This window comes from Dipodomys merriami, unplaced genomic scaffold (assembly GCF_024711535.1).
Source record: "Dipodomys merriami isolate MVZ:Mamm:240054 unplaced genomic scaffold, mDipMer1.0.p SCAF_4, whole genome shotgun sequence".
Classification (NCBI taxonomy): Eukaryota; Metazoa; Chordata; class Mammalia; order Rodentia; family Heteromyidae; genus Dipodomys; species Dipodomys merriami.
The window spans coordinates 22,666,848-22,689,554 of record NW_027205603.1 but is presented as its reverse complement, the minus strand read 5'-3'; the positions used below and the strand labels follow the sequence as shown (position 1 = coordinate 22,689,554).

At 37.5% G+C, this 22,707-nt stretch overlaps 1 protein-coding gene and 1 pseudogene across 2 annotated transcripts in view; both read right to left on the bottom strand.

Annotated features, from left to right (window-relative positions):
* Spidr (scaffold protein involved in DNA repair) overlaps window positions 1-22,707 on the bottom strand; it is a 319,993-nt gene that overhangs the window by 232,987 nt on the left and 64,299 nt on the right. For both annotated transcript variants that reach the window (XM_069990683.1, XM_069990685.1), the window contains one exon: window positions 828-1,081. In XM_069990683.1, the coding sequence (XP_069846784.1) occupies window positions 828-1,081 (254 nt within the window). The remainder of the gene's footprint in view (window positions 1-827; window positions 1,082-22,707) is intronic.
* Window positions 7,589-21,392, bottom strand: LOC138805521 (guanine nucleotide-binding protein G(I)/G(S)/G(O) subunit gamma-10 pseudogene; annotated as a pseudogene).

The window sequence follows — 22,707 nt, the reverse complement described above, 5'->3', positions numbered from 1 at the left end:
ATTCGTTCTCAGTTTAATTGCTTAATTTGGGGGAGGATACTATTTTGTTCTTTAACAAAAGAAAGACACCTTGTATGACACAAGGTTGGGATGGTCCTTAATAAACTTTTTTAAAAGGTTTTTTATTTTTTTATTGTGAAAATACTGTACAGAGGGGTTACAGTTACATGGGCAAGATAATGAGTACATTTCTTATCAAGCATTGTAGCCTCCTCCTTTGTTTCCCCTTCCCATCCCATCCTCTCCCCCTGACCCAACCCTCCTCCCCCCACCCCCACCAAAGTTGACTTGTACATCTCATTGTTGCAATGGGGCCACCTGTATCCCTATTTAAACGATTTGGTTTTTGCCCTTCCCCTCCACAAATTATAACAACATCAAATACTTTTTCATACATCTAGGTTGGCCCACTAAGGCCACTCTAGTGACAACTTCCTTGCATTTGAAGTGCTATCCTAGTTAATCTGTTCCATTATGTTCACAAAAAAGTAATCTGATAGTATTTGTTTTTATTTCTATTTCTCTACCTTTAAAATATCAGAATGGGAAGTGGCGCTGTAGCTCAAGTGGTAGAGCGCTCACCTTGAGCTGAAGAGCTAAGGGACAACGCCCAGGCCCAGAGTTCAAGCCCCACGACCGACAAAAAAAAAAAAAAAAAAAAATCAGAATGCTCCATTTGGGTGAACAGTTTCATATATTAGCTTCAATAATTGCTTGTCAGAATTATAATTCTTACATGCCAATTTCTTCCCCATTAAACAGGTATTTTAAATTAACATTTCAGATATTTGGATTCTTAAAGAGAAAAACTAGAGTAGAATACTCACCTGACAAGTTTTTTATTCTTTGCTGAACTTTCTGGAGTCTTGGGAGACTTGGCTATCTGTTTCTTGGGTGTACATAAGATGGGCTCTGTTGATGTCACACTTGAACCTGTAAGTCCATCTGTAGCCTGTCTCACATTGGATCCAAAATCCACATGGTATTTGTAAGGAGATTCTGAATTAATAACCAAGACATTCTCTGGGTCATCTTCTTTGTCACTATCTGATGAATATTCCAAAATTTCTGTAGAAGTTGCCTGAAAAAATTAAGAGAAATGCAATTAAATATACTTTATTCATGTATACATGCCTCTCATTCTATTTCTTTATGATTAATATTCTTCAAATCAGTTCTTTAAATATAGTATCTGGGGCCTCAGCCTCTGTTTTGACATAAAATCCCACTAATTACTATGGCTTTAAATCTTTCCCAACAGAAATTGTTTGTGATCTCGACTGTCCCATCCTTGTTCCTACCCTTTACTAGCAGGCTACCTTAAGGAAGTTACTTAACTTCCCCATGCTTTTATTCTATCTTCAAATTGAAGATACAGCTATACCTTATATAAACTGACATTTTACAACATGCCTCCACATCTATTTTTGGATATTTTACATTTTATTTATTTTTCCTGTAAAGATTTTTTTCTTGATTTTTAAGGACAATGAGAAATACTGTAAGTAATATCTTCTATGGGCAATCAAAACCTTGTCTTAACCATCTAAGCAAATCATATATTCTTTCAGTAGATTTTTTTAAAAAACAAAACCAAGGCACAATAAGCACCTTCAGGAAAAGATAATTGGAAGTTAGTTCCCTTCAAGCCCAAGACCTTAGATGAAAGTGAAGGTCTCTTACATGGACACAGAGAGGATCTACAGTCTCATAAACATCAGCTGTCTTGGCCTAACTGTGGAGAACATGTACTTTCAAAAAGGATGGTGATTGGGAACAGGTATGTGTGTGACAGAGTGGAAGGAAGAGGATAGATTCAAAAATAAATCAGAAGTATGTAGAGGTTCATATGTTCAAGTTGATACTTCATCCCTTCACTGTAGGATCAGAATAATAAAAAAAGGAAGTCCCATGAATTTAGGTAAGAAACATTTTTGAACCCAGCTGGGCTATTTTGTGACTTCAGGATAATTTTTTATGTGTGGTTCTGATTGTATGTGTGTGTGTGTGTGTGTGTGTGTGTGTGTGTGTGTGTGTGAGAGAGAGAGAGAGAGAGAGAGACAGACAGACAGACACACACACACACACACACACACACACACTCAGACTAGGATATCAACAAAGAGCCTTGCTAGGCTGATGTTCTCCCATTTGTGCCATTCCTCTAGCTCTTCTTTTTGCTGGTTACTTTGGAAATAACAGTCTTGTGAACTTTTCTGTTTGGACTGATCATTTTTCCTAAGTAACTGGACAAAGGATTGATTCCTACATTCCTTACTTTAATCATCCAAAATTGAAAAAAAGCCTTCAAGAAATATTTCAAGAATTAGAGACGACTATTATGAAATATGCTAAGCAGATAGAAACAAAGAATTTATAATCCATGTACTCATAACCCAAACTTTCTTTCAGAAATTTTAAAATGGTATATGTGAAATTTCCTGCCTCTCTTTCTGTGCTTATCTTCCTCTTTGAGCTAATTGTTGTTATGTCTGCCTGGGAGAATAGGTCCCTTCCCTAGTCCTTCTCTTTGTGAAGGACAGCATATAGACTTACCAAAAATCACTGCCAGAAACCAGTAATCACCTGTAACTGTTAATCATCTGTGTGTCAGTAAAATGGCCCCTAAATCTGTGGTCATTTCCGTATCTGCTGCAGTCACACCTCCTCCTCACCTTTCCCTATATAATCTCTTTCCACTTTTAGTTGAGCTGCTACACGCTGTGTGCTACCCTCTACATGCGACTCTGAAGTGCAGGCTGGAGGTTTGGTTCTCCTAATAAACTCTCTTCTGCCTGAACCACATGGTCTTCTTTTAGCAACTGTTAAAATTGTCTCCTGACTTTAGCATCTCATAAGAACTTGTTTAAAAGTATTTTTAAATCACACATACAGCATTATTTTCATAGAACAGGACAACTGTAAATCATTAATCTTCATTGATATGTAGTATTCCAGAGCCAGAGTCTACAAATGCTATTCACCTATTTCAGTGTTGGTAGACATAGGAATTTTCACATTACAACAGTAATGTAGTACATATTCACTAGACTTGCTTTGCTTCACTAGGCATACATATGTCCTTCTCTGTGGTATATTCCAACTCAGTGAGGCTACTGGATGATCCATTCATTGCAGTTTAGCCAGTAACTGTAAAATGGCTCTGTAGCGTCACTGCACTGAAAACCACATTCTTCAGTGGCATTTGAATCTTGTGCAAAAGTCAGTATCACTGTGTATTTTTAGACTATTAAATTTCTGGCTATGGTACTTTATCCAATAAAATATTATGCAACCATTAAGAAGAATTTGGTAGGATTACATATGCTTGAAAAGACACAGAAAACTAAAAAAGCAGGGCATATACATTAAGACCTTATGGGTACAAAAAAAAAAAAACAAACAAGAAGTACAGAGAAATGTATGTACACATACTCTTACCTGTTCAACATTCTTTAAGACTATAAAAGAAATTTAACTATGATACTTCTAGGTGAAGAGTGATTTTTTTAAACCATTAACCACTGTCCTAATAGGATTTTCCACATATTTTTATTAATGTTTTCATTCACCTATTTAAAAGTTGGTACCTTAACATCCATTGAGAGGATCCAGATATTCAACTTCCAAAAGAGAAAACAATATCAAATATGTGAGAAAAGAAAGAGTGGGGGAGATTGGCAGGAAATGAGCAAGTAGGAAGGAAAGGACACATTATTCTAAGTAACTAGGCATGTTTGTTCTGTATCAAAGTCAGTAGTATTAGGATGACAGAAACATTTCTTCAGCTGTCTAAATGAACACAAATATATCAATTGTCATGACTTGTGTTAGCAACAGAATGGTTTACAACACCAGTGGCCTTCAGCTCCAGGCATCTGAAAGAAGTGAAAGGAAGGAGTAAAAGGAGTGGACAGCAGGAGCCCTGAGGACAAGCCAAACTTTCTTTCAAACTGTGCCCCTCAGAGATGGCCAAACCCCTGCCAAGGAATGCCAAATCTACTAGTTGCTGCATTTCTTTATATTTCAAGAGTAGGTAAAGATATGTGAATTTTAAGTAGACTTGCCTGAGTTAAAAATGTCAGCCATGAATGGAAAAAATATTTTTAAGTACCACTTATAGGGAATATTTTCTGTCCAAATCTTACTTAAATGTTAAAGAAAGGAAAGAAGAGAAAAGAATAGAAAAGACAGTCTCTGCCTCTTGCCTACCTCAGGAGTTGAGAACCTCCTCCTCTACCTGCTCCTACTGCTATGATGCTCTGCCAAAGACCTAGGGCTAAGTGACCATGAACTGGACCCTCTGAAATCATTCTGGAGCTACTACTGAGAACAGTGTGCTGGTATACTGCTGTGGCCTATGCAGCTTCTTTTAGCTGACCAGGATGGGCAGGTCCTCAGGTGAGGATCATTAGTGATGACATTCAATCCAATCTGTGAGCAATGAAGGTTCCAGAGCTGAGCATCATAGAAAACACTCAAGACAGCTGGGAGAGCACTAGAGGCATTATTTAAAGTCCACCTGCAAACTTTAAACATATTTTTATAGTTTCCCCTAAGTGACTTTTTCTTTCATAAAACTTTACCACAAAACAAGACTCTTTCAGGCAGCCTGGGAGGTTTGGGGCCACAGCCACCCTGGTGCATGCAGGTGGCAAAATGGATAACTAAAGGCTTCTAGCTTGCTAGAAAGCTGTCCCCTTTGTGGGGGTAAAGGGACAGTGCATATTTGCAGAGTGTAATCTTCCCATCACTACAGATAAAACAGAAGTCTCTTTTCAGGAAAAGTTTGATGAAAGGTAAAGTTGAGGCATTCTGTTTAAGCTGGGCACTGGTGGCTCATAACTATAATCCTAGCTACTCAGGAGGTTGAGATCTGAGTATTGCAGTTTGAAGCCAGCCAGGGTAGTAAAGTCTGTGAGACTCTTATCTTCCATAAACTTCTCAGAGAAAGCCAGAAATGGCACTGTGGCTCAAGTGGTAGGAGCTTGCTTTCAGCAAAAGCACCTCAGAGACAACACTCAGTTCAAGTCCCAAAACCAGCACAAAAACCAAAACAAAACAAAAAACCAAACAAACAAACTGAAACCATTGTTTAAGCAAAACAAGTTTACAGAATGTACAGAATATTTTTCTGTTAAAAAACCCCCACAGCTTTTTAAGGTTTTTATTTTAATAGGTTTAATGCTCATTTTCTAAGACTTAACTATTACAAACTGTAGCACAAATAATAAAGTGTGCAAAGTGACTAAGAATGTTTTATGTGTGCATATGTATATGCTATAAATATATGAAATTATATATCATGCATATATTATACATGTACATACTTTATGTATTATGTATAACATATAGATGTATTAATATATTATATATAAGATCATACATGATTTTATAATTAAGCATATTTATAATATATATTAATATATAATAGAAATATAAAGAAATGCAGTTACTATTAATATAGATGTAATATATATATAGTACATATAATGTCTCCAAATTGCTAACCCTGGACATGACGTCAAATTAGTATGAGTTTCTAGGTCATCACTGAGGGCTGGCTGTGGTCCTGTTCTGTACTCTCCAGTCCCTTTAGTGAAGCCCCTCTGCTAACACCTCACAGAGTTCCTAATAGGTTTGGAGGGCTTTGCTTCCCTTGTCCTGTCCTGCTATATTATGTTTGCCATATCATCTGATATAATACTTAAAATATTGCTTTTCTGTTTTCAAAAAAGGTTTTTTATTAATATTATTATTAGTAATAATAATAAAGGTGATGTACGGAGAGGTTAGTTTCGTAAGTCAGGTAATGAGTATGTTTCCTTTAAAGACAAAGTCACCCTCCTTTCCCTCTCTCCAGTTTTCCCTTTCTGTCCCTGATCACAAGTTTTTTTTTTTTGTTGTTTTTTTGTTTTTATTGTGAAAATACTGTACAGAGGGGTTACAATTACACGGGCAAGATAATGAGTACATTTCTTATCAAGCATTGTAGCCTCCTCCTTTGTTTCCCCTTCCCATCTCTTCCCTTCCTTCCCCCGTTCCCCCTGCCCCCCGCACCAAAGTTGTAAAAATAGGGATACAGGTGGACCGATTGCAACAATGAGATGTACAAGTCGTTATGTCGAAAACGAACTTTACAACTTTGATCACAAGTTTTATAGTTCATTTTCAACATAGTGTCTGAGTACCACTGCTGCATGACTTTTGTTTGTTTTATGGTGGTACCAACATTTGAACTCAGTGCCTCACATTTGGTTATTAAGCACTCCACCACACAAACAATATTCCCAAGGCTTTTTGATAGCTATTTTTCAAATAGGGTCTCAAGTTTTTGCCTAAATCTTGTTAGACCACAGTTCTTCTATTCCTCCCATGTAGCTGGGATCAAAGATATATACTATCATACTTGCTTATTGCTTGAGGTGGGATTCTGCTAACTTTTTACCTGGGTTTGCCTCAAACTTCAATCCTGATTTCTAACTCCTAAGTAGTTGGGATTACAGGCATGAGCCACAGGCACTCAGCCTACAAACATTTTTCCCCTTACTTTAATCACCTGCTATATTTAAAATCTACTAACTTTTATATTTCTCAGATATAAAAACTTCAACTGTTACCTTGCTCATGATACAGAATAAGAAGCAACACTCTGTGGGAAAAAGTTCTCTTCTTTTTCTAATAAACAATAAACACAATGTTTTAAAATAAAGAAAAAAAACCCTGAGTTTGAGTAATATTTGCAACTTCCCTAATGCTAGACTTGTTTCATTAGTCTTGAGTAATACAGAAGCTTTATTTCACTTTTTTGAATTAAGCAGAAATTTTATTTCCAGGCTCTCCAAAGATTATTACAAACAGGACGTCTCCTTCTAAAAGTATCCCAAAACTAAATGAAAAGTACATCATCCAAGTAAAACCTTTGTGACATGAAGACTTCTTTTAGGTTGTAATGTTTTTATATTACTTTATTTTTAACCATTTGCAATGTCATAATTTAAAAAAATTTAAAGACAGAAAATAAGTAGCTGTTGTATTTTTAAAAGCATCACCACAACTATAAAGTAAAGGAACTTAAGGGGGAAAAAACCAAATCTGCTTCATGTACAAGATGAGGAAATTAATCACATCATTAACATTAATCTTTTCAAGTTTTCTAGGATGCATTGCTAGGGATTAGTGTTTAACATAAAGTATGTTCTCATTTAAAAATGAAAATCTCATGTAAAAAAAGACGACTTGTGGTTAGTAAAGCCTATTTATCCTCCTTACTTTAATACTTTTATCTTCATTTAGTAACTGTAAATTCATGAGAAAAGAAAATTTATTGTAGTATAAAGGTCTTAGGAACAAGTTATACTCAATTATTTTAATAAACAAAAATGTTTCCTTCCTAAATGTAAACATCCAGTAAAGAAAACATACATAATATTCCAGATATAGAAAAACCAGAAGTTCATTTATGAAAGAGGTGTATTTTCGTATATTTGGTGGTAAGGGTGGTTGTTTGTCTTAATACAAAAGCACTTCAGCAAAAGAACTAGGTCATTATTATTTAGCTTGTACTGAATTCAGTTACCTTATTTAATTTCTGCATAACTAAGTCTATATGATCAAGCCACAGAAAAAATCTGAATATCTAATGGTTATTTGGCTAGAGAAAAAATACTTTCTTGAGACTTGGAGACTTTCATCACTTTGTACTTGAAGGCATTCCTCAAGGAACTTCTTTCCTACAGTCTTCACAATGAAGCACAGGACCTGGGTTCCCAGAAGGGACTGTTTCCTGCTTGAACACCAACCAGCAGAGCATCCTTGCAGGCATTCTGTATGCAATACAATTGAAGTTTTGCAGCTGCATGAGAGATCTTGATTCATTCCATGTTGGCTTCCAGCTTGAGTTGTTCTACCAACAGCTGCAGAGCATTCACGGCAGAGGACATGGTGATGACAATGGGGGAAGGGCTTTATTTATTTATTTATTTATTTATTTATTTATTTTTAATGGCCAGTCTGGGGCTTGGACTCAGGGCCTGGACACTGCTCCTGAGCTTCTTTTGCTCAAGGCTAGCACTCTACCACTTGAATCATAGTGCTACTCTGGCTTTCTCTGTTTATGTTGTATTGAGGAATTGTGAGGCAAGCACTCTACCACTAAGCCACATCCCCAGCCCCATGAGCTTTATTATTTTTTTAAAGAAGTTTTGCTCTAGTGCTTTGAAAATCAGAAAGCAATAAAACTATGCTTTACTTGGTGCTGGCACAAGAGCAGGCCCAAAGACCAACGGAATAGAACTGAAGACCCAGAAAGGAACCCACCTAATCTTCGATAAGGGAGACAAAAACAAAACAAAACAACAACAAAAAAACAGGATGGAAGAAACACAGCCTCTTCAACAAATGGTGCTGGCAAAATTGGTTAAACATCTGTAGAAAACTGAAATTACATACATATGTATCACCCTACACCAGAGTCAACTCCAAATTGATCAAAGACCTTGAGGTAAAAGCAGATATCCTGAAAATATTACAGGAAGGAACAGTGCAAACACCAGGATTTTTTGGCACAGGTCAAAACTTCCTAATAAAGATCCCCCAAAAAAGAGTGGACACATGGGATTACATTAAACTTCAGAGCTTCTGCATGGTAAAGTGCATAGCTAGCAAGATAAAAAGAGAGCCCATAAATTGTGAAAAGATCAAAAATTAAATTCCCCCAAAACAAATCTCTATTAACAAGTTGGCTTTAAGACTTAAAGAGAGATTTCTCTGAAAAGGAAATAAGAATGGCTGATACACGAAAAAATGTTCAACATCTCTAGCCATAAAAGAACAACATTGAGATTCCACCTCACCCCAGTTACAATGGCCCATAACAAGAAATCTAATAACAGATACTGGCGGGAATATGGCCAAAAGGGAATATTACTACACTGTTGGTGGGAGTGCAACCTTGTTTAGCCACTCTGGAAAGTAGTATGAAGATTCCTCAAAAGACTAAACATAAAGCTCCCCTATGACTCAGCAATCCCACTCCTGGGCTTTTACCCAAATGACCACAAACAAGGCCATACTAAAGCCACCAGCATAACCATGTTCACTGCAGCATTATTTACCATAGCCCCCTCAGTTGATGAATGGATCAAGAAGATGTGGTATATATACACAATGGTGTTCTAAGCTTCCATCAAAAAGAATGACATTGTCCCATTCGTAGGGAAATGGAAAGACCTAGAAAAAATTATATCAATCAAAGTAATGAAAAGTATGTTGCATGGTTTCCCTCACTTTTAAGATCTAGAATATGTCTATGATATTCTTAAGAAAGGATCTCAATAAACCAATTGCATGGGAAGGGAGGAGAAGGGAAAACAAAGAGGAGGCAACAATGCTTGACAGGAAATGTACTCATTATCTTGCCCATGTAATTGTAACTCCTCTGTATGGTATAAATAAATTTAAAAAATTAAACCAACTGCTAAGTGCAAAGGACCATATACAATGAAACATATAAACATCAACTCCAAGAACTGGAAACAAGAGGTTCTTATTATATCTTGTATGTAGTTATTTCTTTTTTATTTTTCTGTTTTAGTTTTCTGTAACCCCTTGTCTTTTATATAAGTTTATTTGATCTGTGGAAGAAAAAGGGAATCACAGAAACAGGATAAAGGATGAACTAACGCAACATTGATACTCACTTGACACTATATTGGAATGAACTTTACAACTTGAGTGGGGAGGAAGTAGAGAGGAGTAAAAGGGAGAAAATGAAGGATGGGCTGTTTAAAAACAATGTATTTATTACCTTACTTATGTGATTGTGACCACCCCCCCATAACCTTTTCAATAAAGATAAAAGGGGAAAAAATTATGCTTTATCCTCAAAGACTAAGAAAAGGTATGATCAAATCATAATAAGATAATAGTTTCATCAGAAACATTGATAGTTTTATTTTATGATGTAGGGACATTTAACTTTTCACCCACTGATTTAATCAACAAACTAACAGATCTACTTTGCTATCAAAGTACTCATAAGCATTCAGTGGAGAAAAATAGAATCTATGATAAATCGTTGTCATTTTTTGTACCAATATTTTATATTAAGTTGAACTACAATTTTCCATGCTAAGTTCAAATTTCAATACCCATCCTTACCTAAAGAAGAAAATTAAGATCTCAGAATGTGGCTTAGTGGTGCTTGCCTAGCATCCATGAAGCCCTGGGTTCAATTCCTCAGTACCACATAAACAGAAAAACTCATAATTGGTACTGTGGCTCTAGTGGTTGAGTGCCAGCCTTGAGCAAAAGCAGCTTAGGGACAGTGCCCAGGTCCTGAGTTCAAGCCCTAAGACTGGCAAAAGAAAGAGAAGAAAGAGAAGAAAGGAAAGAAAGGAAGAAAGAAAGAAGGAAGGAAGGAAGGAAGGAAGGAAGGAAGAAAGAAAGAAAGAAAGAAAGAAAGAAAGAAAGAAAGAAAGAAAGAAAGAAAGAAAGAAAAAAAGAAAGAAAGAAAAAAAGAAAGAAAGAAAAAAAGAAAATTAAGTACTGTTTATCAAACCATGAAGTCTGTACTAATAGTGTCCTGTGCCATTCAAGAATATTATGTTCACTGTATTATTGCATCATGACATGAACAGACTACCTGAAATTTCTTTCAGTGGATCTGAAAAATAAAAGCAAGTAGTCAAAATGGCAAGTCTAAGTCTCCTTTCTAGTAATTATAAAATAAACAGATTATAATTATAAGTAACAAATACAGTTTTACTTAGAAAAACTGACAATTTTCTAAAAGTTTCCTAGGTAAGCACAAGATGTATGTATAGAGACTACATACATCTTCTTACATAAAGAAAAACCAGAGGTAGGTGTGGTGGTATATACCTATAATTTCAGACTCTGGAATCAGAAACAGGACATCTCAAATTTGAGATGAGCCTGGACTACATGGTAAATTCCACAGTGGCCTGGGCTATGTAGTGATATCCTATCTCAAAAAAGAAAAACAAACTTGAAACTCCCCCATAAATCCACAGACTTATCAGAATGAGGACTATGCTTTAATTGTATATTCTTGAAATAATAATGAATTTGGGCAAATTCACTCAACTACTCACTCAGTGCGACTTACTGTTACCAGTAGTCTTGGTCAGTGGTAAAAACCTGTGCATTCTGACTTGCTTCCTACCATTTCGAACTCCACCAATGAAATGCTCTAGCAAATTGAGTTATAGCACTTTATCATACTATAAAGAATTCAGTACATTGGCAAGTGCTAATTCATTTGCAACCCACACTTGAATAATCACTATTCTAAACTAGCTCAGTAACCAAATAAAACTAATGCAAAAATACTTCAGAGAGAGTATCCAAATGATGTATTAAAATAGGCCGAAGTTCTACAGCCAGGACAGTCATGTATTAATTGAAATAGAGAACAATTTCAGGCGCAAAGAAAGAGGAAAAAAAGATACTACTTAGAGCTTTAAATATCCCAGGAACAGTAGACAGACACTGAGACCCTGGTGAGAGGCTGAGAACAAATATGCTTGACAAAGAGGCTGGTAGAGAAGAAAGGATTCCCAAAGTGAAAGCATTTGACTCTCAGGCCCTTGACAGCAAAGGCACATTTTTGTCTTTGGTTTCATCGCAGCCTTCCATAGGTAATACATTAAAAGTCACAATAATTCCATGACTTCTATTCCTTCTGGGGATTTTTTATTTTAATATTCTATAATTTAGTGATGCCACGATAAGGTAAAAACATTGTTTTTCTCCCTTAAAAGTTCATCTGTTTGAGGGTAATCATGCAACTTTGAGGAAGGAGCAAGGGTAAAATGAGAAGCACATGTACTTATATGAACTGGCCAGAAAAGTGAACAGTAAAAAAGAAAATCCTATACTTTTTACTTTTTAAATAGGTGGATATTGTCTTTTTTAAAAAAACTAATACTGAAAATTTTAAATAACTCTCAGAAGGCAGGAAAGTACATGAAACTCTCATCTCCATTTAACTACCAAAAAGCCAAAGTGGAGGTATGGCTCAAATGGCAGAGTGCCAGCTTTCACTGAAAAAATCTAAGAGATAGTACTTATACCCTGAGTACAAGCCCCAATACCAGCACTTAAAAAAACACACACTCCTTTAAATATAAAAGTTAGCATAACTTACTTGGTAATCTAAGTTGCTACTTCTTATAATCTTTACAAATTTCTTCATAGAGTATTCTTCTAAGTGATCACCCTAAATGTCTGAAGAGCTGAACCAAAGTGTCTCAATTTCTAGAAGGCAAATCTTTGCCAAAACCTATGTGTGAACATCTACATGTGTTGGGCTCTCTCAGATTCAAAGTTGTTTCCTAATATCAGGACTACATTTGGCTCTAACTGCTGGATAAAGCAGTGTTTCTGTGGTAAGGCTGCCTCAAAGGCAAATGACCAAAATGAGTCATATGAAGCACTGCTCTTTAAAGTTCAGAAATTAAAAGTTTAAACTTTTTTAAGGTTCTAAAATTTATAGAGGTCAAACCAGGAGCAATAGTGGCATACCATTAATACATGATCTCTTCTTTTATCTTTAAATGAATCCTTTAACCAACTGCGTACCCAATGGCTAGAACAAAGAACAGAGAAGATAAGTAACCAAACTAAAGCCATTCCTTAACATATACAACTGCAATACAGAAATATTCTCATTTGACTTATACTTCATGCCAAAACAAAAGTCTCTAAAGTCTTGGCCTCAATGAACATGAGAAGGCATGCTGTGGCAGCCCTCTGAGGAGCCCTTATGCGCCTGGTGTCATGTGGGCAGATGTTGACTATGCCCTAACTTGTAGGCCAGGTTTGCATGTTCCCCATAACATCCTGTCAAACAGGAGCTAGTTTCGGCTCTAAGGCCTCCCACCCAATTACTGACAAGGCCCAGACCTGTCTTCTCAGGATCTTATGAGATCATCCAAAGTGCTATGTTCAGTTCACCCTGTTTATCCTGGGTACAGCCTGTTTCTTAAAGTCATACCGCAAATGAGAGCAGTCAGTAGCAATGTAAGGAAAAGAATAAGAGCATTATAAGGACCTGACTGCTTATAATCATTTAATCCCTCACAAACTACTAAGCACGTTGGACAATGGGCAACAAAATAAATGCTACTGATGACATGTTATGGCAAGTAAAATCACCACAACAAAAATTGCTTTTAAACACTAAGAAGAATGAAAGAGACCTGGTGGTTCACATACCAATAAACTTGGTGATCTAATGTCATCATTCCCACTTCCAATTCTAAAATGGAATGCATTCATTTAACAAATTAACTGAATGACTACCATGTATCAGGAAGCACTCTGGGTGCAGATAAGGACCAGAGTCCTTATCCAAGTGGTCTTTATTATGTACTGGAATTACAACACATACACCTTAATGACAATTATTCTCTGGCTAGACATCAAGAACTCCACTGGCTATATGAAAAGTACAACAAAACAACCCTCAAAATGAACAATATACTAAACTCTCGGCTACTAACAGATCTTTAGGTTTTATGAGGATTAAAATTAATAAAATTAATACAATGAAAGACAAAAGAAAGGCTTACTGGTAAGAGATACTTTCACTATCTACATTGTGTTCTTACTTTGACTGAAACTGTATCCATGAAAATCAGAGCCAGCTAGTGAGAGGGAAAACAAAAGCTATTGGTTTTCTCACAGATTCAAGGGAAAAAAAAAAATCTTTTCTGAGGTAAACAGGTTTAACAAGCTACACCCAGTTACACCTCTGCAAACCACTAAGCCTGCCAAACCAAATATATATTTCTAACCTCAAGTGGCAGAGACCTAGTGAGAAAAGTTTTTTCAAGGTGGATTTGCAAAAGCACCACTCCATAGCATCCCACATCCAAGGTACCTGCTCTGATGTGCCAAAGGACAAGAAACAAAGAACATGGGCAAAAATATACCAAAAAAAGAAAAGGAGGGAGGGAGAAATAAAAATGTTCCAGGAAGGAACCTGCTGGGTCAGTCAAAGTTCACCAAGCAGAAGTCAAGGAAGAAAAAGAGCAGTTTGACCAAGACCAGGAGTACTTCATGGCATATACAGCAGATGTCCTGACAGGCATTACAGTTCCTTAGCCTTTGCGATCCTTGCATTCAAAGTTTGTAGTAATCACAGATGAAGAGAAAGAGAAACATACCTTTCAAAAGGAAAACAGTGTAAAACTGTGATATAGCCTATGCAGTCATATTTTGTGTTTCAAAACATATTTGGTGAGCTACAGCCTGAGTCTCTGGCCTCCTGCCAGCCTCAGACTGGGATAGCAATTATTCTTTAGTCTAGTGATGAGTGAATATCTAACTCAGATCTACACAACATACCTTGATAGAGAAGCAAATATAACAGCATGGTTTTTCTTTTCTTTTCTTTTTTGATGGGGTAGGGTAGGTGGTGGGTGCATTGCTTATAAAAATCTCACTATATAATCTAGGGTATTTCAAATTCAAAATCTTCCTGCCTTAGCTTCCTGAGGACTGAAATTAAGAGACATGCATCATCACACCAAGGAAAAGTATGTTTTAAAACAAGTCTGTTCATTTGTATAAATGAACCAGAAGCGAGGTTATTTCTGCAATTTGTTTTTTGAGCAGTAACTGAGGACTGAATATGTATCCTAGGCAAAGGCTCTACCACTGAGCTACTATCCTTAAGATCTACAAGCTATTTATGCTTATGAGCTATACTTTTGTAACCAAGGCAAAGAATTAAAATTCTAGAAAATGGAACCTTATGGTAGGAGGGAAAGTAGAAGACAGCAGAGAGAAGCCTTGAGAAGACAGAGGAGGGATGGAGCCAGGTAGATACTAAGAGAGAACAAAGACAGTGAACAAAAGGAAAAGCAGTGCAAAGCTAGTGACTAGCAACTTGTAGGCCTCAGGAATACTCCACCACATGAGGTCTTTATACACCAGCCAGATTATCCAGCATGAAGAGGATTATTGTCACATTGGTTGAATAAACTTAGCAGAGTAAAGTTCAATAGGCTTCTTTATTGTAAGGTTTCTCAGGACCTTTAATTTTGCTCATGTGTATTGTGAGGCATCTATAATAACAGTCTTTCAAAATTATCCTAAAGAACAGCCATAGTCAACTTAGAAATAACACATAAGTAAAGAGTGCAGCTGGATTCCAGCAAAAGTGTATTTGCAGAGACAGGTAGTAGGCCAAATCTGGCTTGTAAGTTATACTTTACCAATCCTGATCAAAATAACTGAGAACAATTGATTTAATAATCAATAAAAATAGTTTTTCTCAACTTCTTTTCTAGCTTAAAAAGAGGGGCTGGGAAGTTGGCTCAGTGGTAGAGCGCTTGCCTTGCATGCCTGAGGCCCTGGGTTCGATTCCTCAGCACCACATAAACAAAAAGAAAAAAGCCGGAAGTGGTGCTGTGGCTCAAGTGGTAGAGCGCTAGCCTTGAGCTGAAGAGCTGAGGGACAGCGCCCAGGCCCAGAGTTCAGGCCCCACGACCGGATAAAAAAAAAAAAAAAAAAAAGAAACAAAATCGGGGTTTGGGGAAAATTATAAGATTTTTGAAGTTATTTAAAGTAACAACATATTCAATAAAACTCAAGTTCAAATCACCTAAATCAGAACTTTAAACTGATGTTAAAATTCAACTCAGCATTTGCTATAGGTTGGATAAGTGTCTCCTTGAGCCACAGCTCCACTTCTGGCTTTTTGGAGATAGGAGTTTCACTCTTACCTATCCTGCCTGGGCCGGCTTCAAATTGCAATTCTCAGCTCTTAGCCTCCTGAGTAGTTAGGAACTTTAGGAAGGAATGAGGGTAGTAAGAGGTTTTGGGTCATTGGAGGTCCTGAAGAAAGAATCACAGAACAGTGATCTCTCTGTCTCTTTTCCTCTTTGCCTCCTGGTCATCATGAAGTGAGAAGCTTGTTCTTCCATGTTTTCCCGAACATGATGTACAGCCTTGCCACAAAAGCCCAAGAACAATGACAAAGGACCCCAGACTTAAACCTCCAAAACTGTGATTTAAAATAAACCCTCTTTATGAAGTAATTATGTCAGGTAATTTGTTATGCTAACACAATGATAACTGGCAGAATATAATTTCGGCACAACCCTAACGACTGCTTCCTGGCACTGCTATATTCCAAACTAGCTGACATTCTCCTGCACTAGTTTTCTTTCTTTCTTTTTTTCTTTTTTGTCAGTTGTGGGGCTTGAACTCTGGGCCTGGGTGCTGTCCCTTAGCTTTTCAGCTCAAAGCAAGCACTCTACCACTTGAGCCAGAGCACCACTTCCAGTTTTCTGGTGCTTTATTAGAGATCAGAGTCTCATGGATGTTCCTTCCCAGGCTGGCTTTGAACTGCGATCCTCAGATCTCAGCCTCCTGAGTAGTTAGGGTTATAGGCGTTAGCCACTGACATCTGGCTCCTGCTCTGGTTTTCTAATGCTTCAAAGCAAATTATCATACTGAGCAGCTTAAAACAACACTTGTTTATTAGTTCATGGTACTGTTAAACTTTAACTTAGCAAATAGTACAGTCTGGGTATGTTTGGGTCTCTACACAGTGTTGGCCAGGATGCCCTGTCATTTCCACACCCTCTTCTAAGCTCATATGGTTATGACAGGACTCTGATGGATCAGGATCTGATGGGAATCCCTGCTTCCTTACTGGCTAGTATACTGGTCTGCTCTGAACTCTAAGAGGCCACATACATTACTTGCCCCACAGTCTCTCCTCCACTTCCATCTTCAATATCACTCAGTAACATATAATCTTTTTACAACTTTGGTGGGGGGAGGGGGAGGACCGGGTAAGGGAATGGGGGTAAGGGAAGGATGGGAAGGGGAAATAAAGGAGGAGGCAACAATGCTTGATAAGAAATGTACTTGTTACCTTGCCCATGTAATTGTAACCCCTCTGTACAGTATTTTCACAATAAAAAAAATGCAAAAACAAACAAAAAAAATATAATCTTTTTGTTGTCCTATTGTAGAGTTCTATAATTGGCTGTTACTACCAAAAAGCTTAAATTTATCCAGTAACTGTATCCAGTACAATACTGGAGTAATGCCTAATATAGTAACATACTCAAAGCACAATGGGAGAGGATTTTTTTTTTTTTTTTTGTCGGTTGTGGAGCTTGAACTCTGGGCTTGGGCACTATCCCTCAGCTATTAAGCTCAAGGTGAGTGCTCTACCGCTTGAGACACAGGCCACTTCCTGGGAGAAGATTTTGAAGTGATTTTTTTTTTCTTAGAAAGGATGCCATTCTGGGACATAAATATGATAGGTTTATTAGAATAGATACATCTTCTGGAAACACCAGACCAGATTAAAATAAATCTTCAACATTTAGCATTTACGTATATCACTGAACTTTAAGTACAGTCAAACAGAAAACCCTTTCTACCATTTATTGTATTAGGTTTTGGGTTTTTCTTTTTGAGAGGGTTGGTGATATTGGGGTTTGAACTCAGGGCCTTGCACTTACTAAATTTACTTCTAGGAAGGAACTTTATCACCTTACCACTCAAACTTTTTTGCTTTTATGCTTTTCAGATAAGGCCTTGAATTTAAACCTGAACCTAGATGGAACCTCTTATATAGCATAGCATTTTGATGTTGAGGTGAAGGTCATAAACTTTATCCTGAATTGGCTTCAAATCACAATCCTTCTGATCTCCATTTACTGACTAGCTAGGATTATAGGTGTAAACCACAATACCTATGTTCTTTTGTTTTTTTGAGACAAGGTCTCTTTAGATATCTTACATAGGCCTCAAACCTGATATTCCTGGCTCAGCCTTGCAAACGGTGTGCATCTTCCTGATTAGCTCTGGGTTGTTAATACTTGTTAAGTGCCCCAAATCTAAAAGCTTCTTTACAAAAAGAAAAAAAAATTGGGCGGGGAAGGTGGCTCAGTGGTAGAGTGCTTGCCTTGCATGCATGAGGCCCTGGGTTTGATTCCTCAGCACCACATAAGTAAAAAGAAAAAAGCCGGAAGTAGTGCTGTGGCTCAAGTGGTAGAGCGTTAGCCTTGAGCTGAAGAGCTGAGAGACAGCGCCCAGGCCCAGAGTTCAAGCCCCACGACCGGACCAAAAAAATAAATAAATAAATAAAAAGAAAAAATAATTGCTAGTATGAGAATTGAATTCAGGGCCTTGTAATAGCTGAGCTTGCTTGCTAAACTAGAACTCTATCACTTGAGCCACAACTTCAGCCTGGCTTTGTTGTTGTTGTTATTTTGGAGATGGAGTCTTGTGGAGTTTTCTGACTGGATTGGCTTTGAACTGTAATCCTCCAGATCTAAGCCTCCTGAGTGGCTAGGATTAATTACAAGTATGAGTCTACACCTCACTAGGAAAAAAAGTTATCTGTTTTCTTAATAAGGCTAAAGAGAAAGAGAGAGAGAGAGGAAGGAAGGAAGGAAGGAAGGAAGGAAGGAAGGAAGGAAGGAAGGAAGGAAGGAAGGAAGGAAGGGAGGAAGGGAAGGAAGGAAGGGAGGAAGGAAGGAAGGGAGGGAGGCAGGCAGGCAGGAAGGGAGAGAGAGAAAAAAAAGAAAGAAAGAAGAGATAGAAAGGAAAGAAAAGAAAAAAGAAGAAAGAAAAGAAAAAGGAAGAAAGGAAAAGAGAAAGAAAGAACGAACGAAAGAAAGAACGAAAGAAAGAAAGAAAGAAAGAAAGAAAGAAAGAAAGAAAGAAAGAAAGAAAGAAAAAGAAAGAAAGAAAGAAAGAAAGAAAAGAAAGAAAGAAAGAAAAAGAAAGAAAGAAGCAAGCAAAAAACTAACTACTAGCTGGGTACTGGTTCAAAGAGATCAGGAAAGTCTGCGAGACTATGATCTCCAATTTAACTAACACACACAGACACACACACAGACACAGACACACACAGACACACACACACAGACACACACAGACACACACGGACACACACAGACACAGACACACACAGACACACAGACACACAGACACACAGACACACACACACACACACACACACACACACACACACACACACACACACACACACACACACACACACACACACACGACAGTGGAGCTGTAGCTCAAGTAGTAGAGTACTAGCCTTCAGGAAAAAAGTTCAGAGACAGAACCTAGGCCCTGAGTTCAAGACCAAGGACTGGCACACAAAAAACATACATACATAAACATATACATATACAAAACTTCTAAACAAAACAAAACAAGAGAATCATTTGCCTTGTTAAACTGTCTATAAATCTTGGCTACAAATTTACTGATCCTTCTGCTAAAATTATGTAGTCTGTTTTTATTTGTTTGTTTTAAAAATATACTTTGATTACCTTTAAGTTTACAAAGGAGTTGCCATTCAACAAAGCAGTTTATGAATACAATGTAGCTCAATCAGTATTACCTCTTTCATCATTCTTCCCCATCCCTCCCACTCCCACTTTTTCCCTCAATTCTCTCTCTTTTTGTCCTTGCGGGGCCTGAACTCTGGGCTTGGGTGCTGTCCCTGAACTCTTCAGCTCAAGGCTAGTGCTCTACTATTTGAGCCAGAGTGCCACTTCCAGCTTTTTCTGCTTATGTGGTGCTGATGAATCGAACCCAGGGACTCATGCATGCAAGGCAAGCACTCTACCACTGAGCCACCTTCCCAGCCCTCCCCTCAATTCTCTTAACTTTGTGGATATGCATTGGATTTTATGACTACATTATCCCTTGCCTTCCTTTCTTCAATATTGTCTGTTTTTAAATGGTATTTCTTAAAACAGAGGTTTTATCTTCTTCATTAAATTAGGGATTACTGAAAGTCAAATTTGCCCAGAACAAATTGCAACAGTAAAATTCAACAAAAAATAAGAACATTTTAAACTAAACCATCACAAAGAAGTCTGGGAAGACAAACAGGAAGGAATTCTTAGCATCATCTACTGTGAGCACTTTCTTAGAAAACGGGTCACTAACACATAGTATACTACAGCTATTTCTGTGCCCTACACCAGCTCCTTACTTGATTCTGTGGGCTAAGACTGAAGGCCCCACTTGGTTTTGGGTGCTTGGCTCTAGTGGGTACAAATTAGCATACAGAATTTACTCTGTGTAAGATTATGAAATAAATATGTCTCGTCCACTTACTAAAAACTTCTCTTTATGTGATCTCTTAATACAAATAGCAAGGAAAAACTTGATTTTACAACATACCTTTCCACATGTGTTGGGGGGCCTGGAGGCAACTATTCTACTTGAGCACCAACAAAGAAGAAATATTTCATACTATTTTTGCAGTTGAAAGAGGTTTCTTCTGCCTTGCAATGAGAGGAGTCAGGTTTCTTTCTACATTAGATTTATACATGGGAACAGATCCTCCAGACCATGACCCTATTTATGGACACTACTCATTCTGTATGTTAACCCATTCCTGTACGTAAAAAAAGCTATCATCTTAGCAGATAATCCTGAAAGCAGTTCCTACACAGAAAAGATGCCATTAACAGTACATAAAAGACTTGCAGTGCAGGTAACAGGAAAGAATGGACAATCAAACAATGGAAATTTCTTTCTATCCTATTAAAGGAAAACAATGCTACAATGGAGGACAAGGACTTGAAAATATAAATAAGATCATAAACCAGAAAAGTCACTGTTGAAAACTAAGGAACTTAATATAATCTTATGAGAAAACAGCAGTGGGCCACAATATATTTTTTTAGACAATGAAAACATTTTGTTTCCATATGTGTTTTGCTCCCCAGATGAACAGATTAAACACATCCTTTAGAAAAGAAGTCCTTTGTACAGTGTTCTCCTGATAACTGCCATTTGGAACACCAACTGACTATTATGACACAGCAACTAAGAAACATGAGACTTGTGCTGGGGACCACTTAGGACTTCCTATTTGGCTTTCTCAATTCACACCATGATGAAATGGCTAGTGTTGCAATGCATTTACAGCATTAGATAAAAGCACAATGCACCCAAGACAGAAGTGGCTGGAGAGAACAGCACCCAGCAGGAAGTTGTCCCTACAAAGGAAATTGCAGTTTCTAAATTGAAGAGGAAGTCAAGAGGGAGAATTAAGTGTCTTAAGGTCTAAGAAAATGTTAAAGAAACTACTTGTGGCTCACATACAGTTAAAACACTAAGTAGTTCAGGTAATCATTAATTATAAGTCCAAAACTTTCATGAATTTCAGGGTAAAGCTTTGCCTGTAAAAATCAAATAATACTTAACATAATCATTGTCCTGTTAGAAGCTACTTCTCTCTTGCTCTATTCCTTGTAGAAACCTTTTCTGGAAAAAATACCTGATGATATCAACGGAAAGGGACACAGAAGGACACTGACTCACCAGTTCCTACCCACTGTAAGAGTATTGGCCATGTTCATATTTTATGATGACGTTGCATTCTCTATATAAATTTACCACTTGATAAGCTCTGAGTCTCTACCTGATAAATGGCTAGCTTCTCAGAGAGGTTATTTCCACATGTCTAGGGAATGTATCCTCATCATAGAAAACACATTTTGTTTAGTTGAATACAGCTTTTATAATAAGGATGGAGGAACATCTGGAAGAAGCAGTTTCCAGGCCTTTTACCTAAAATGTCTGAACCTCAAAAGAACTTCATGCTCCAACAATGTATCTACCTGCAGAAGTCTTTTTTCTAATGCCTACCAGTAGTTACATAAAAGATCTTTTCTATCATTAAAAATGATGATTGCACATGTTATAGCTTGGTTATAAAGTGGCCCAAAAGACTCGTGTATTGAAGGTTTCATTCCCAATAACAGTGTTCACAGGTTGGGCAATTTTAAGTGATTAGGTCATCAGAGCTCTGACTTCATGAATGGGTTACCTTACTGATAGATTCATAATCTGATGGCATTAATAGGAGGTAGAATATTAGGAGACTAGGCATGATTGGAGGAAATAGGTTACTAGGGGTGTGCCTCTGAAGCAATTCTTTCCTTTCGGTCAGTCTCTTTCTCTTTCTATCTGCCATAAGATACACTGCTTTGTTTCACCACATGCTCCCAACATGATGTTCAGCCTTATCTCGGGGCCACAACAATGGAACCACCAATCGTGGCAGAAACTTCTGAGCCATTAAATCAAATAAACCTTTCCCTTCATGGTATTATCATGTAATTGTCACAGCAATGATAGTCTAAGACTTAATGTTTTAGAAAAGTCAATACCAGGCTTTGACAGGCACTGGTAGCTCATGCCAGTAATCCTAGTTATTCAGGAGGCTGAGATTGAGGATGACCATTTCAAGTCAGCCCAGGTAGTAAAGTCCATGAGACTTATTTATCTAGTCACCAAAAAGGCAGAAGCAGAGTTGTTATTCAAGTAGTACAGTACTACCTCTGAGTGAAAAGCTAAGGGACAGCACTCAGGCCCAGAGTTCAAGCCCCAGGACGAGTATATGCCACTCTGTGTGATGTATGTGTGTACATTCTTGCTTGTAAGCTACCCAGTCTGTGCCATTTTATCTCAGCAGCCTGAATGGACTAAGAAAACATCACCCTACAGTTGCTAATTAGCCTTTTGAATCACTGTGTTCTTACAGGCTCATCTGCTTTCTTTCCTTCTGCTGCCTTCACCCCCCCCACCTAATCTTTTATGATCTTTTCTGACTGCTCATTTGACAAGATTTGCTGAATACCAAGTATCTGCTGAGTTCTGATGCTA